At 39.1% G+C, this 13,660-nt stretch overlaps 1 protein-coding gene across 5 annotated transcripts in view; it reads right to left on the reverse strand.

The window, feature by feature from the left end:
- Positions 1–13,660, reverse strand: part of UNC79 (unc-79 subunit of NALCN channel complex) — a 112,655-nt gene that overhangs the window by 54,972 nt on the left and 44,023 nt on the right. For all 5 annotated transcript variants that reach the window (XM_075753644.1, XM_075753645.1, XM_075753643.1 and 2 more), the window contains 4 exons: positions 12,988–13,053; positions 8,462–8,748; positions 3,831–4,013; positions 2,846–3,008 (listed from right to left, as the gene is read on the reverse strand). In XM_075753644.1, coding sequence (XP_075609759.1) covers positions 2,846–3,008; positions 3,831–4,013; positions 8,462–8,748; positions 12,988–13,053 — 699 coding nt within the window. The remainder of the gene's footprint in view (positions 1–2,845; positions 3,009–3,830; positions 4,014–8,461; positions 8,749–12,987; positions 13,054–13,660) is intronic.

The following is a 13,660-nucleotide window of genomic DNA, read 5'->3' on the forward strand; positions in this document are numbered from 1 at the left end:
GCTGTCTATGTAACAAAACCTCAGCTAGTTTCAATTAAACTTGAATTGAAAATGAAGAATCATCTGAAGTTTGAAAGAAAATTTATATCCTAGGTATAACTTTGCCATTCTTGTTACATCTTGAATTAAGGTCAGAAAGGACAGAGATAAATGAAAAATGGTTTACAATGCAACAAAAGCATACCAAAGCTTTTACCATTCTAAGCTGACCTTTTCTACTACTAATACTACAGATTCTTTAGATGGAAGAAATACAATAGGTCTGAACACTGACTCGAGTAAACAACTTCTATAGTGCTCAGTGAGAAATGGTAAATTGAAGATCAAAATTAGTACAAGCACTGCAAGGTTAGTAATAAACCAGCAAAACAGGAAAGTGAAAAAGGAAGAAATGGATAATCTTGGCAAGCTGGTAATAGTAATAGAGTCAGACCTAAGAGTAGGATTATGAAATTATTGACCTAAGTAGTAATAGTAAACCATTATGCTCTAATTTGAGACCAGCTGGTTGAAAACGGCAGCAAGTAAGATCCAAATCTATTTCCCCATCAAAAAATTACCACATTACTTGTATGAAATGGCTATAAAAAAAGAAGTAAAAAAAGGAAAAATCCATATCTATTATGTCTAGTGATTCATCTCCAAGGAAATAAGAAACACTACTGGGACAATAAAGAAAACAGAGCACTCAAGAAACAAAATGGTTTGCCTTTTTTATTCTAGTAAGCAAACGTGGAGAGGAAATGCATTTGGTTTCTAGGAGTGAAGAGGCAAGTAAACCAGCATTAGAATGGCCAAAAACTGAAGACTTAAACTGGACATTAATATCTTTAGCTTTGAAATTGGTGGAAAGTTTCTGCTACATCAGAAGCTATGGAACTGCCACCCAAACACTTCAGTGATAAGATACCTAATTGATATGATGAATCCAGAAAAATTAATCAAAGTTGATAGTAAGAATTTCTACAGGGACTGGGTTTAATAAGTTAGGGCATGACGTTAAAAGTGATCTCCTATGTGTCTAATTTTTTCTTGCCCTTGGCAACAAATGCTTCTCACAAGATTTATCATCAGCTCTACAACAGTATGTACACTTGCCATGATCCCCACAGAAAAATTAGGAAGAAGGTCCAATAGTGGGAACATCCATCTTTAGCACAGGGATTCTTTCTGCCTGACAATGAAATCCTCATCTGTCGATCATTTAAACATCACCTTTGATGATGACAGCAGGACACATACTACCTGACCAGAGGCTAAACAAGTCTCCTTAGAAAAGGTGGGAAAGGCTTTGACTCTCCAAGCCCTTATGGAATTATATTGGCTGCTTCTTGCAGGCGGAAGAAAACTTTTCTACTTTTTTTTTTTTTTGTGGCATTTCAGCAAAGGAGGAGAATCAGCCCTATGATTAAATCAGCATTTACAGAGTAAAATTTGCCCATTTATGGTCCTTTACCTCTGAGTAGCCCAAAGCCCTTCACAACAGCTTTGGAAAGCAAGTAAATATTATTGTCCATACTCTAAACATAGGAAAACAATGATGAAGTGAGACACAAGGCCACCCAGGGAATCAATGTTGGGCATGGGATTGGAACACCGAGTTTTCTAAACCTAACTTGGCACTTACTGTGAACAGCAAGCTGGATACTTAGGCACCTCGCTTTGTCTTAGAAACCTCTCAGAATCAATCCAGAAACTGAATGCATTTTATAAATGTATTAGTACTACCCTCAACATTCTTAAGTCATTATGAATTAAGTCATTCACTCAGCTTAAAACTAAGGCAAATTCATCGTAAGTCCACAGTTATCTGAACCATTTCAGCCCTCCTCTAGCAATACAAAATATCCAAGTGAGTGAGAATATGCGATACATCATTTATAACCATTTTAAGGTTGCTTTAATTTGCTAGAGCTGAGTAATAGGGTCTTCAGGTAAACAAATTTTGTGTCTTTGTTCTGCTTGATATCTTTTTGTGAGCAACAAGCAGCAAAACAGGAAAAGGTACTGACATGGATAAAAAGAGTGCTTCTTGAATTCTTCTTTGGAAGAGTTTGCTGCACACTAGGAAGACTGTTTGAGAAGGAAGATGTAAATAGCAAATAAGCAGCTAAAAGATAAAATAGTCGAAAGGCAGCTACAGATTAACATCCAAAGAACCTGTTAAACTTTAATCGTAAACACTTGTCACGTAATAAATTTCACAACTGTAAGGAACTACACTCAGCAACACCATGTTATTTCAAGCCCCAACCTTAGACCACACCATCACAGCACCTCTGTTAAAGCTAGAGAGCACATACAGAGTTAACAATCAGATGTAGACTGTAAGGGTTGAACCATTCTCTTCTGCCTTTAGACAACTACATCATATACATCTGCATGTAAGCTCATCAACTTCAGCTCCTTTCACAGAGAAAAGCAAACTATAGACCAAATTAATAATTTTCTCTTTCCAACATACAATATTTGCTACTATGCCATGTTATTATAAAGTACAATGAGAATGCAGTGTCAGGCTGATTGCACATCTTCTGTGTGGGCATGATCAGTTAATGTTGTCATAGAAAGGCCAAGGATTACCCAGGCATGGTGACTGAACTACTAACTCTAAGGTACACTCCCTCCAAGAGAAGTTAGACTGCTGTGCTGTGCTTAGGCTGCAGAGAAATTGTGAATTTCTTTTACTATAGATGGCTATAGCTGGTCAGATAAGTCACACCTTGGACTTAATTCTGAGTATTATATTATAAAATTCAGACCATATTTACCCATTTCTACAACATCTGTAAGACTTAATGAATTAAATCAATGACTAACATATAAATGAGAGTGCTAAAAGTACCTTTTTCCTTTTCACTGTATCGGCTTATGTTACTGTTGTCACTATACAAAGGACCAGCAGTTGCATGGGGCTTGCAGCTGTGATATTGAGCGTTGAGGGTATTGACTGTGATGTGGATTAGGTGAAGTACAATCTTGCTGATTTCACAGTCTCTGTAGGGGTACTGTTCAGTGAAAGAGAAAAACTTCAGCTTAAAAACAAACTTTTCTCCTTGGATAAACATTTAGGCAGTAAAATAGAAAAATGACAAGAATATTGTCAGCTGGATGCCCTTTGCCTTCCTTTGATAATACATTTCCAAATACATCATGAGAAGCAGGACTGTTTTAAAAAATATTTTTAAATCCCTATTAGTAACATTTAATGTGCTGTTTTCTTGACTTTTTAATGACAAAACCAACTATTAATAATAATGCAAAAGCTCTCATCAGAACTGTTCTCCAAATACTCTATTTCAATCAGCATGTTATGATTCCTTTCTGGTGTCTCCATTTCTTTGAATGCGCTATAGACCTGCTAGAAATTTAAGCGTATCAAAAGTATTCAGAGCTCCATTTTAGTGTATAAACACACTACATTTTAACAACACTTCCTAAAAAGCATCACTTAACTAAAGAATACAAGCCGTTGAGCTGCCCCTCCCCTTCCATTTAAAGTTACTAAATTTTTTTTAAACTAATTTTAAGTTACTCAAACTACTATTCATTGGAACTTTATACAGCATTTTGCTATTTTCAAATTCATTTTTTTCTTTCTCAGGTAACCATATGAAAGACAATATAGACAGCAGAAGTAATAGGCTTTCATCTGTGCTACTGACCTAACTACTTTCAGACACTGAAATTAAATATAGTGAGTGAGCAAATCAAAGAAAAGTGTTTTTTACAGTTCCTTTCACTTGCAGTGCAGTTAGGTGTTCCCTGTAATAAATTTCAAATTAAGTGTAAATTTTAAGGTAGACAAGTGTCTCTTGAAGACTACTTACCTTATAGAGAATGACAAGCAAAGCCTTTAACCACATCTGCCGAATGTGAGGTTTGAGGGACCAGAGGGAGCAGCGAGGAGGCTGCTGAAAGTAATGCCTTAGCTGAGGACAAGTGCAATATTTCAACACCTGCACCACCAAGGGAAGAAGGTGTTTTCCCAGGTTGATGTTATAGTCCATCACCTGAAAAAAATATTAACACAGGAGTTAGCTCACCAAAATCAAAGCCAGTGATGCTGAAAAGCAAAATAACTAATACAGTTGAGGTATTAGTGAAAAGAAACAGACATTTTTAAGGAAGTCTCACTATCAGTTAGAAATTTACTGCCAGCTTGCCAAGTTCTCATTTTAGCTAGATAAGTAAGATGAAACAAGAGAAGATGTGTTTTGAAAGCCTTTCATCCTGCATTGTCTGTATTTTAACATACATTGGCAAGTTCATAAAATGTACTATGCTAGGATACTCTTGTATTATAGCTCACGTTGATCATGCTTCAAACAGACAAAAACATATTAGGTATATCCCCCGTTTAACAAATAGGATGCCTTTATGGGGTTGGGGGGGGGGAGGTGTATCTTGGTTATTTGGGATTTCATATTAATGCTGCATTACCACTTTCTATGATCTTCTCATCAGGCTTGCAACATTAGCTGTCGGGGTTTTTTAAGCCGCATGTTCTGCAATCAGGTAATGAGACAAGAATCCCACTCTTCACTATAGCAAAGGTAATGCTGTGTCTGTAATGTTATGCAGAAAGTCTAAGCATACAAATCCTAAAGGATTCAAAAATAAAGCTAAGGAAAAATATCTTGCTCTAAATAAAATACTCATCAACTTTAAGTGGTGGTGTTGCTGTAGACAGGTTGCTATTATTACCGCTAGTCATAAGCCTTGTCTCCATCATGACTTTTGAAGAGCATCATGCTATTTGGTGCCTATCCTAGAGCTTTGAATCCTGCTGGTTAGGTGCAGTGTGGCCATATATTCCCACTGCCCTGACACAACTGTGTTTTCCATTGAAACTGCATTGCTAATTTTCATTATCTTTTCATCAGTCTTGCAACATTAGCTATTTTTATTTAAAGCCACATGTCCTGAAATCAGCAGCTAAACTAGATCATAACAAGGATCCACAAAGCCCTTGTCTCTGATGCTGACCTATTACTGGCTGACACCCAGGAAGGTGTAACAGCAGGCCAAGCCAACTCCAGCACATCCACCAAGATCTAACACGTCCCTGCAGTTTCAGTAGACTTAGTGGTTTTATCAGGAGCCCTGCACATCTAAACTGACACAAACATCAGTTTCATCCACATCACCCATTTCCTTCAGGTCTGTGAGGGTTTTTTAGGTTTTGTTTTTATTAGAACAATTTATTTTATTTTATTCTATTTTATGAGCACAGAACTCATCTCTCAAGGTCCCTCCTGAACATGCTGACTAGAGGTTTTTCCCTGTAAAATTCTCTAGTTCAATATGCAGCTGTCTCAAATTTTGTGCTGCATGCATAGAGCTAAACAGATGAATCTCATGTCTATATACGCAGGGTTAGTCTGTTGAATAGATGATATATAATCACCAAATATGGTCCTACCCTGCAATGCTTTGTCCCCTCAGGATGAGATAGTTATACAGCACGGTTAGGAAAAACTCATCCATACAAGGAAGGCAGAGCCCTGTCTTAACACAGCACATACTGTAATGCAGACATACAGCTGAGCAGACCCTTTTTTGTTTTAGTTATCACAGGAAGATCTGGAATAAATGATGTTGCAAAGGCTGAGCAGAGAGCCCAGCCTGCGATGCTGAGCTGAGCCCGGCGCTGCTGGCTTCGCCCCTCCACCAGGCTTGTACAACATTGCCACCATGCGGGGCAATACCGCACTGCCTGCAGACACCAAACCTTGCTCCATTCTGCTGCTAGGGAGAGAAAAAGGCATTTTTTTGCTTTCAAGAATTCCAAATACTCAGATTTTATGATGCAAAATACTAAGAGACATTTGATTTTATTATTTTTTCTTGAACTAACCATTCTAACCAAGCTTTGAATCAAAACCAACAAACCAGCAAGTCAGCCCAATCCCAACCTTTTTGGAACTCACTGGGGAAAGCAAATACTTATGACTAGGGGAGGGAGTGTAACTGAAATAGATCTCTGAAGAGCTCCATACTGAGTTTTCACTCCGTAAACACATCTTTGAATTTCAAATGGCATTTCTCTTGCAGCAAAGGAGATTCCCAACACAAAGCAGCCCTACAGCTAAGAAAAAAATCCCCAAAAAACATGTATTAAAGTTTTGATGTCTGCTACATGGAGGAAAATTCTGGCCTACTGAAATCCTCAGACAAGTTCTATTTGACATCAGTGGAACCAAAATTCAACTAAGAAGCTTTTCAAACAGAAATGGTGAATTCAGCTATGCATTTTAAAGGTGGGAAAGACATTTGTGCAAGGTCTTGCACGTGAGTCAGTGCAATCCCAAACACAGCTATAGGCTGGGCGGAGAATGGATTGAAAGCAGCCCTGAGGAGAAGGACTTTGGGGTATTGATTGATGAGAAGCTCAACATGAGCCGTGAGTGTGCACTTGCAGCCCAGAAAGCCAACCGTGTCCTGGGCTGCATCAAAAGAAGTGTGACCAGCAGGTTGAGGGAGATGATCTTGCCCCTCTACTCCACTGTTGTGAGACCCCACCTGGAGTACTGTGTCCAGCTCTGGGGGCCTCAGTACAGGAGAGGCAGTGAGCTGTTGGAGAGGGTCCAGAGGAGGCCACGAAGCTGATCAGAGGGCTGGAGCACCTCTCCTATGAGGACAGGCTGAGAGAGTTGGGGTTGTTCAGCCTGGAGAAGAGAAGGCTCCAGGGAGATCTAATTGTGGCCTTCCAGTACCTGAAGGGGCCTACAGGAAAGATGGTGAGGGACTGTTTATCCGAGAGTGTAGTGATAGGACAAGGGGTAATGGGTTTAAGCTAAAAGAGGGTAGATTCAGATTAGATATTAGGAAGAAATTCTTCACTGTGAGGATGGTGAGGCACTGGAACAGGTTGCCCAGAGAAGCTGTGGATGCCCCCTCCCTGGAAGTGTTCAAGGCCAGGCTGGATGGGGCTTTGGGCAACCTGGTCTAGTGGAGGGTGTCCCTGCCCATGGCAGGGAGGTTGGAACTAGATGATCTTTGAGGTCCCTTCCAACCCAAACCATTCTATGATTCTGTGATTTTAAAGGAGGGATAGACATTTTAAAGACAGAAGAAGGGGCTGGTATTTACAGCTGCAGTGCTTCTGAAAATCAGGTCAGTTATGATCATTGAAGTTGGGGAATCCAAACTTGGAAAACATGTACAAAAATGTGAAACATACTGCCCTGTAACCTCAGCTGCCACTTCCAGACTCTCAATGCAATAGTAGCAGGCCTGAATCTCCTTTTATAGGCTTCAGCTTAAAACTGTACAAGTGAAAGATGATTAACACCACCTAGCAATGGTGCTCTGAGACAAGGGATCAGGATGCATTTGCAGCTACCCAGTTTGCATTAACACCTTCTATTTTGCCTGCTGAAACATGAATACTTGACTTCTCCATGACTGTGAAAGTTTATCCAAGTATCTACATTACAACTGACTTCAAAAAATTACTGCTTCCAATGTATGAACCAGAAAATCCTGATAAGAATTGCAGATACAAAGAGGCCAGGATAGCTTTGAGCAATGTTTGAAGGTTACAGTGGGCATTTTAAGAGCTGGGGCAGGTGGATATCTGAAATCACAGCCCTAAGGTAATCATTTATATGATACTCTGATAAGAAAAAGTGTGGAAGTGATGATGATGCTTCATGGCAAATACTAAGAGTGCTCTGCAAGTGTGAAGTGTTTTTCAGCCTAGCATCATAAACTGCTCCATCAGTAAGAATTAATTGAAGAGCCTTGTGAGGTAAGAAATTACAGTCCTCTTTACAAGATGGAGAAAGAAGGCACATGGCAAGGGTGTGCTCAGTGATTTATCATAGCAGTATAGGCAGAAGTTCACCATGGTGGCACCACTCCCTCAGAAAGACAGAACAGAAAGTCCTGGTGCGCTCTAAGGAAGAAGGAGAATGAGTCTTCTGCAAAGTGAGGAATGACAAAGAGCTTATAGACCATTCACAGAGGGAAACAAGCAAGAGCACATGGCTCCCAAGTCTTCCTGAATAGGAAAGGAGGAAATGACACATGAGGAAAGTAAAGAATTCAAAGTCTAGAGAAAGAGGGCAAAGAGGTTTGGAGCAGTCTCTTATTTTTCATACACTGGTAGTATTTACGTGCCTGCACACACACAAAACCATTATCTCTATGCCAATGATGCAGCAAGTTCAGACTAGTAGTAGGAAGTTATAAATTAGCATACTTCTATTTAACTATTTACTTTTTAACTGCAAAGCAAAAACCTACAGAAAGCACTTAATTATGCTACAGGAGCCTTCTGAGAGTAAAGAACAAGCAGCATTCCTTGTTCCCAAACTCTTTTACCAACTGAAGAGGTGTTAAGAAGGTTTAAGGCACTCAGCCATTATTTTGGAACAAAGAAGGCTGTGCTACCACCATTTCAACAACAGGCAATGAGAAATAGCTGCAAAAAGTAGTAAGTGTCTTCACCTACTTGTGCTATTCCAGCAATAAAGGCATTAAAGCAGGTTGAAACACGCATTTTTTGTGGCGCAATCATGAAGCATCCTTCCTGCTGATCATAACCAAGCAGGACATACAGGTGGCGCTTGACTGTGTTGAAAGCTTTAGCGCTGCTGATGTCCGACTCAGCGCTGCTCTCATCCTTTGCCATGAACTTCATTAGCACAGTAATGAGCTGGTGGACAGTCTGGTGATCAATCCCAGCATCCTCTGGCAGCAGGTCTTTTATTGTATTATCATTCTCTGGGGAGGGTTGTCCTATTGGCACAAGAGAGACATTGGTATCAGACACTGGGTAAGACTGTAAACGGTACGGAATACACCAGAAATTTCTTCCAGAGTTCATTGCTCCATTTCTGCCCAAGTACCCATGGTGAAGTCACAGGAGATAGGCATGAATTTCTGCAGGCATTGTTCCTCTGTTGGCTCAGGCTCAACAGCACATTAACATCCACTGTGTACACTGAACTCCACTTCTCAGCCTTCATCTTCCCATCTCAGTGCATTTCTGCCAAACTGAGTATTATTATTCCTTCACATCTATACATTACAGGAGAATCAAATCCTACTTCTACTAAATTCTCATCTAGTATAATTTTCAGTCTTTCCTCAGCAAAAGTTAGTGGATATTAGTCCTTGCCAGTGGAGGATATACAAAACAGCAGAGATAGCAGATGGAGAAAATTCTACCAAATAATGATTAAACAAAGAAAGAAGACTTCCCCTTTTAGCATTGAGTCCATATTTCCCTCAAATAACTTGGGCCAAAGCATAGGCACTATAATTTATTAGGTTTTGGGACACTGTGTATTATGTCAAAATTTTGGTGACTTTTGCCCAGACAAGAAGGTTAAGACTTGGGTTTATAAAAAATGAATGGAAATAATACTTTGTGTGGGAATATGATCATGTGAAAGACAAGAGGCTACTTACAAAGCACAAGGAAGCCTGGGTGCTGGCTATTACTATCCAAGCAAAACAGACACACTGCAAATAATGTTGCCAACTGGGCAAGTATTTTCATTCTTCAATAATTTTTAGAAATACAGTATTTCCAGTTACTTTTAAGACCATTTATCATTACTAGAATTCTCTAGTAATTGCCCTTTGGAGTTACCCTCTTCCATTTCATCATATTTGTAAGGCTTTTTTTTAGTGCTTAGCAGTTCCTAAAGATCTATGCTATACTAACACTGGGAATTGAATTCATGAAAAGCAGCAGCTATTTCACACATCAGTGTATCAGATGATTATTTTTATGAAATAATTCTGAATAAATGCATGGCTAAAGCACAGTAAAGTATATTATGCAACATGTTCTATTTTAAAACAGTAATTTAAATTAAACACTTCTGTATAAATAAAATGCATTGTGCATGTATTACATGCAAAATAAATTACAAGGGCATGGAGTGATAGGATGAGGGGTAATGGTTTTAAGGAGAAGGAGGGTAGATTTAGATATAAGGAAGAAATTCTTTATTGTGAGGGTGGTGAGGCACTGGAACAGGTTGCCCAGAGAAGCTGTGGATGCCCCATCCCTGGAAGTGTTCAAGGCCAGGCTGGATGGGGCTTTGGGCAACCTGGTCTAGTGGAGGGTGTCCCTGCCCATGGCAGGGAGGTTGGAACTAGATGATCTTTAAGGTCCCTTCCAACCCAAACCATTCTGTGATTCTGTGAAAAATTATTTATTTTAATTCTATAAAAAATATTCTGAAATAATTAGAATGAGAAATACAGCAACTTCCATTTTCAGAAGCACATTAAAAGTCTATATAGAAAATAAATTTAGTTTTGTGGACATCAACTGAGAAATAATCTTTCCACATATTATACCCAGGTTAAAAATTTCCATGAAATTGTATCAAAAAGACACCATTTTAATGAAGCTGATATTAGACTGTTTTCTTCAGATCTACTTATTTGTATCTCTATTACATGTTGTGAGATTTTCCATAAAACAAAGGAGGTAAGATGGAATGAGTCAAAGGATCCTGGTTCTCCAAATAGAACTCAATGAGTAATTAATCTGAAAAGATTAACCTATTTTACTTTCACTTGCTGAACAACATAATTTAGAAGCCTAGTGATAAAATGGTCAATTTTGCCATGAGTTCGTAACACTAACACCAGTTACCAGACACTTCCCAGGACTTTTCCTGACATTTTACTTTCCAGAAATATTATTACACTTTCTGAAGCATTAAAATCTCATTTCTCATACTTTACCCTCACTGAAAACTATACAGCAGGACACAGTGAACATAGCTTCACCCAGAGTGGTCTGTCATAGCTCTACTAAAGATCACGTCTGGGGAATGTCCATCACCACCTGGTTTTACTTCTAATGCAGAAACCTGCAATGAACCAACAACAGAGAACTGCTTGTTTAAAACTACAAAAACCCTACAATCCCATTTAGGCAGCAGACTTTCAGAGCCCAGAAAACCTTCCTCTGCTGTCTGAAATGGGTCTTAAGTTATATCAAGCTTGAACTAAACTTTCATTTCATTAACACATGATATAGGGTATCCTGTATCAAATCAAGCTGGTTAGATTGAAGCTAAGAATGCAAAACCAAGGCAGCCTTCTTTACAGTGGCTATGGTGGCTTTTCCCCCTCAAAATGTGTGCATATACATATATACTTTGTGTGCACGTGTGCCTACATACAAGGTATATACATATACATCTACCCCCCAGGAAAACCTTCTCACATCAGCAAACACACAGCCTGCTAGATGATATACAGCCACCATTCCTAAATTCAATCTAGTCTTATGCCCACAGATTCATCTCTTTATTCATGTGGCACTTATACCACTTTACCTTCAAATTACTTTAAGGTATATCACAGTATAACATAAAACAGCAGATCAGAATGATACCATGCTTCATCCCAATTGTGATCCCTGTGCCTATCAGTGAAACTCTCTAAGTGACTGTCCAGAGTATGGTAGAGGATAGATGAACAAATACATGATACTGGTGTTTAATCCATACCAAAGGCACATTGCATACAGCTTACATTTGAACAGTCCAGGGATTACAGTTTTAGATCTAGAAAGAAGGGATGAGCATGAGGACGGGTTCATTCAAATGGTATGTATAAAATAAATGTTTTTCTACAGCAGATGTACAGCCTATGTTTAGGAGTCCGTTCCTTAGATGAATCAGATATGCTCAGTACTGCCAATGCAAAGTATTAAAAACTATGAGTCAAACCTTAAAAAACCTGTTTTTACAAAAAAATATGATTTTAGAAAGAAATAAGTGCTAGGCAAGAGGACAGGAACAGTCATTTGTCTCCTAGTTTCCAAAGCATCTGTGATAATTCTGAATCGCATTAATCAGGCTTTTCTTCACATCAGTGGTTACTAGCTGCATGCAACTTTTTATATATATTTTTTTAGTGGAACCTGAATTTGCAGGTTAGGTGATTAATTACCTGAGCCTGGAAACTGAAGCTTTGAAATACCAAAATACATCTAATAAAATCACAATGGCTAACAATGCCTACTGTGAGACTGACATTTCTTACATGACAAGTTTCTCTAAGCCCAGTATATAGCAGGTGAATGGTGCCATTAAATGAAAAACAATCATTCACTGGCACATCTGTTCATCACACCATTATTTCACTTGCTCCTCCTAGGACCCTGGAACAACCTGCACACATTCTGTAAGGAACTGGTTGATTTCCAGCTCTCACTGGGCTAGTATGATAAGGGTATGTACTGCTAATTCAGAAGCTCTCCTAGTCCATTTCACAGCTTAGTCAGACCCCATGCTAGCAAGGTGATCCTTTCAGCTGATCACCCAGTAAGCTGATCTGTTCTAATTCTAAATATGTGCCATTGGAAATACTGCAAATCTTGAAAGATCTGAATCAGACTTTTCACTTCCAAATGGTCAGTCTACACATGACTCAGAGCAAGAACTGTCAGTAGTCACAATTATTTAGAGATCACTTGGACCCTGCTGAGCTAGCTGTTCTACAAATGCCTGACAGAAGGGTAACATCTTCACAAAATGCCAGTAAATATAAAATAAGGGACTTAAAATGTCTATAAGCATACAGAGGAGACAAGTGTAATTTAGAGTACCAACAATCAAAAGCATTCTGTCTGCCGTCTCTAAAACCTGAAGGTAAAGGATTAGGCTGAACAGAGGTGACCCATGGGGCCAGCCTACTGAAGATTTACATGTTCCTGTGGACAATGAAACACAGGAGGGTAAGGCACTGCCAGCATAGCTGACTGCCTCTGAATAACCTCCTCCCAGCCCCGAAGTAGTATTTACAACTGGAGACAGTTTTCAGTACAGATTGAGAGCAAAACTTCAATTTACACCTTGTGGAACCATGCTGAGATGTAATTCACTGTGCCTTTTAGACAACTTCCATCTTATGTAAGTTTATCTCTTAAGTCTGCAAGAAAGCTAGCACTTGTGCCTTCCTTTTCCTATTCCATCAAAACACTCCCCTTGTCAAACCCACCTGGTGTTTGCTCTGGTGTTCCTCCAAGTGCTGGAGCCGACTGCTCATGTCTGGTCAAGCTCACAGCTTAAAAACAAAAAACAAAGACAAAAAACCAAAAAACAAGAGCAACTATGTTTAAAAAGGCAGTACTGACATCTTATACTTTAGCATATATTCAGTGCTAGCATATTTATGTTCATTTACTCATGCACTGTTGTCAGGCAGCAAGTACAACCGCTTGAAACGTCACTTCTGTGCCCTACAGATTTTGTGCACCATGTTCTATAACTCCAGTTTTCTCCATCATTTGGTTTTGCTGGTACAAGAGTCACCACACAGGAGCCCCTATGCAGGATCAGAAATTGGTGAAGAAGGATTACCTAAGAGTCCCAAAATATGGTGGTGTTTGTTTTAGAGAAAAGAAATTACCTTTTAACTTAACAGTTAACCAGCACCCAGGTTTGAACATTTTATCAGTTCCTATTGTATGGGTAGGAGCAATGTAAGAGGTCCAATTTGAATATAAAGACTAATCTGTGTTTGTAAAATTCTCTAAATGAGAGTGGGTAAGCTTTATTTCTGCTTGGAAGGATGTCTGTACAGCACTCCATACAGGCCTATGGATTTCCAGCACTAGGTCGTCCTATACAAGCTGGCAGGAACTATGTGTTTTCTTAATATTGTTTTCTTA

Source organism: Balearica regulorum, chromosome 5, assembly GCF_011004875.1.
Source record: "Balearica regulorum gibbericeps isolate bBalReg1 chromosome 5, bBalReg1.pri, whole genome shotgun sequence".
In the NCBI taxonomy this organism is placed as follows: domain Eukaryota; kingdom Metazoa; phylum Chordata; class Aves; order Gruiformes; family Gruidae; genus Balearica; species Balearica regulorum.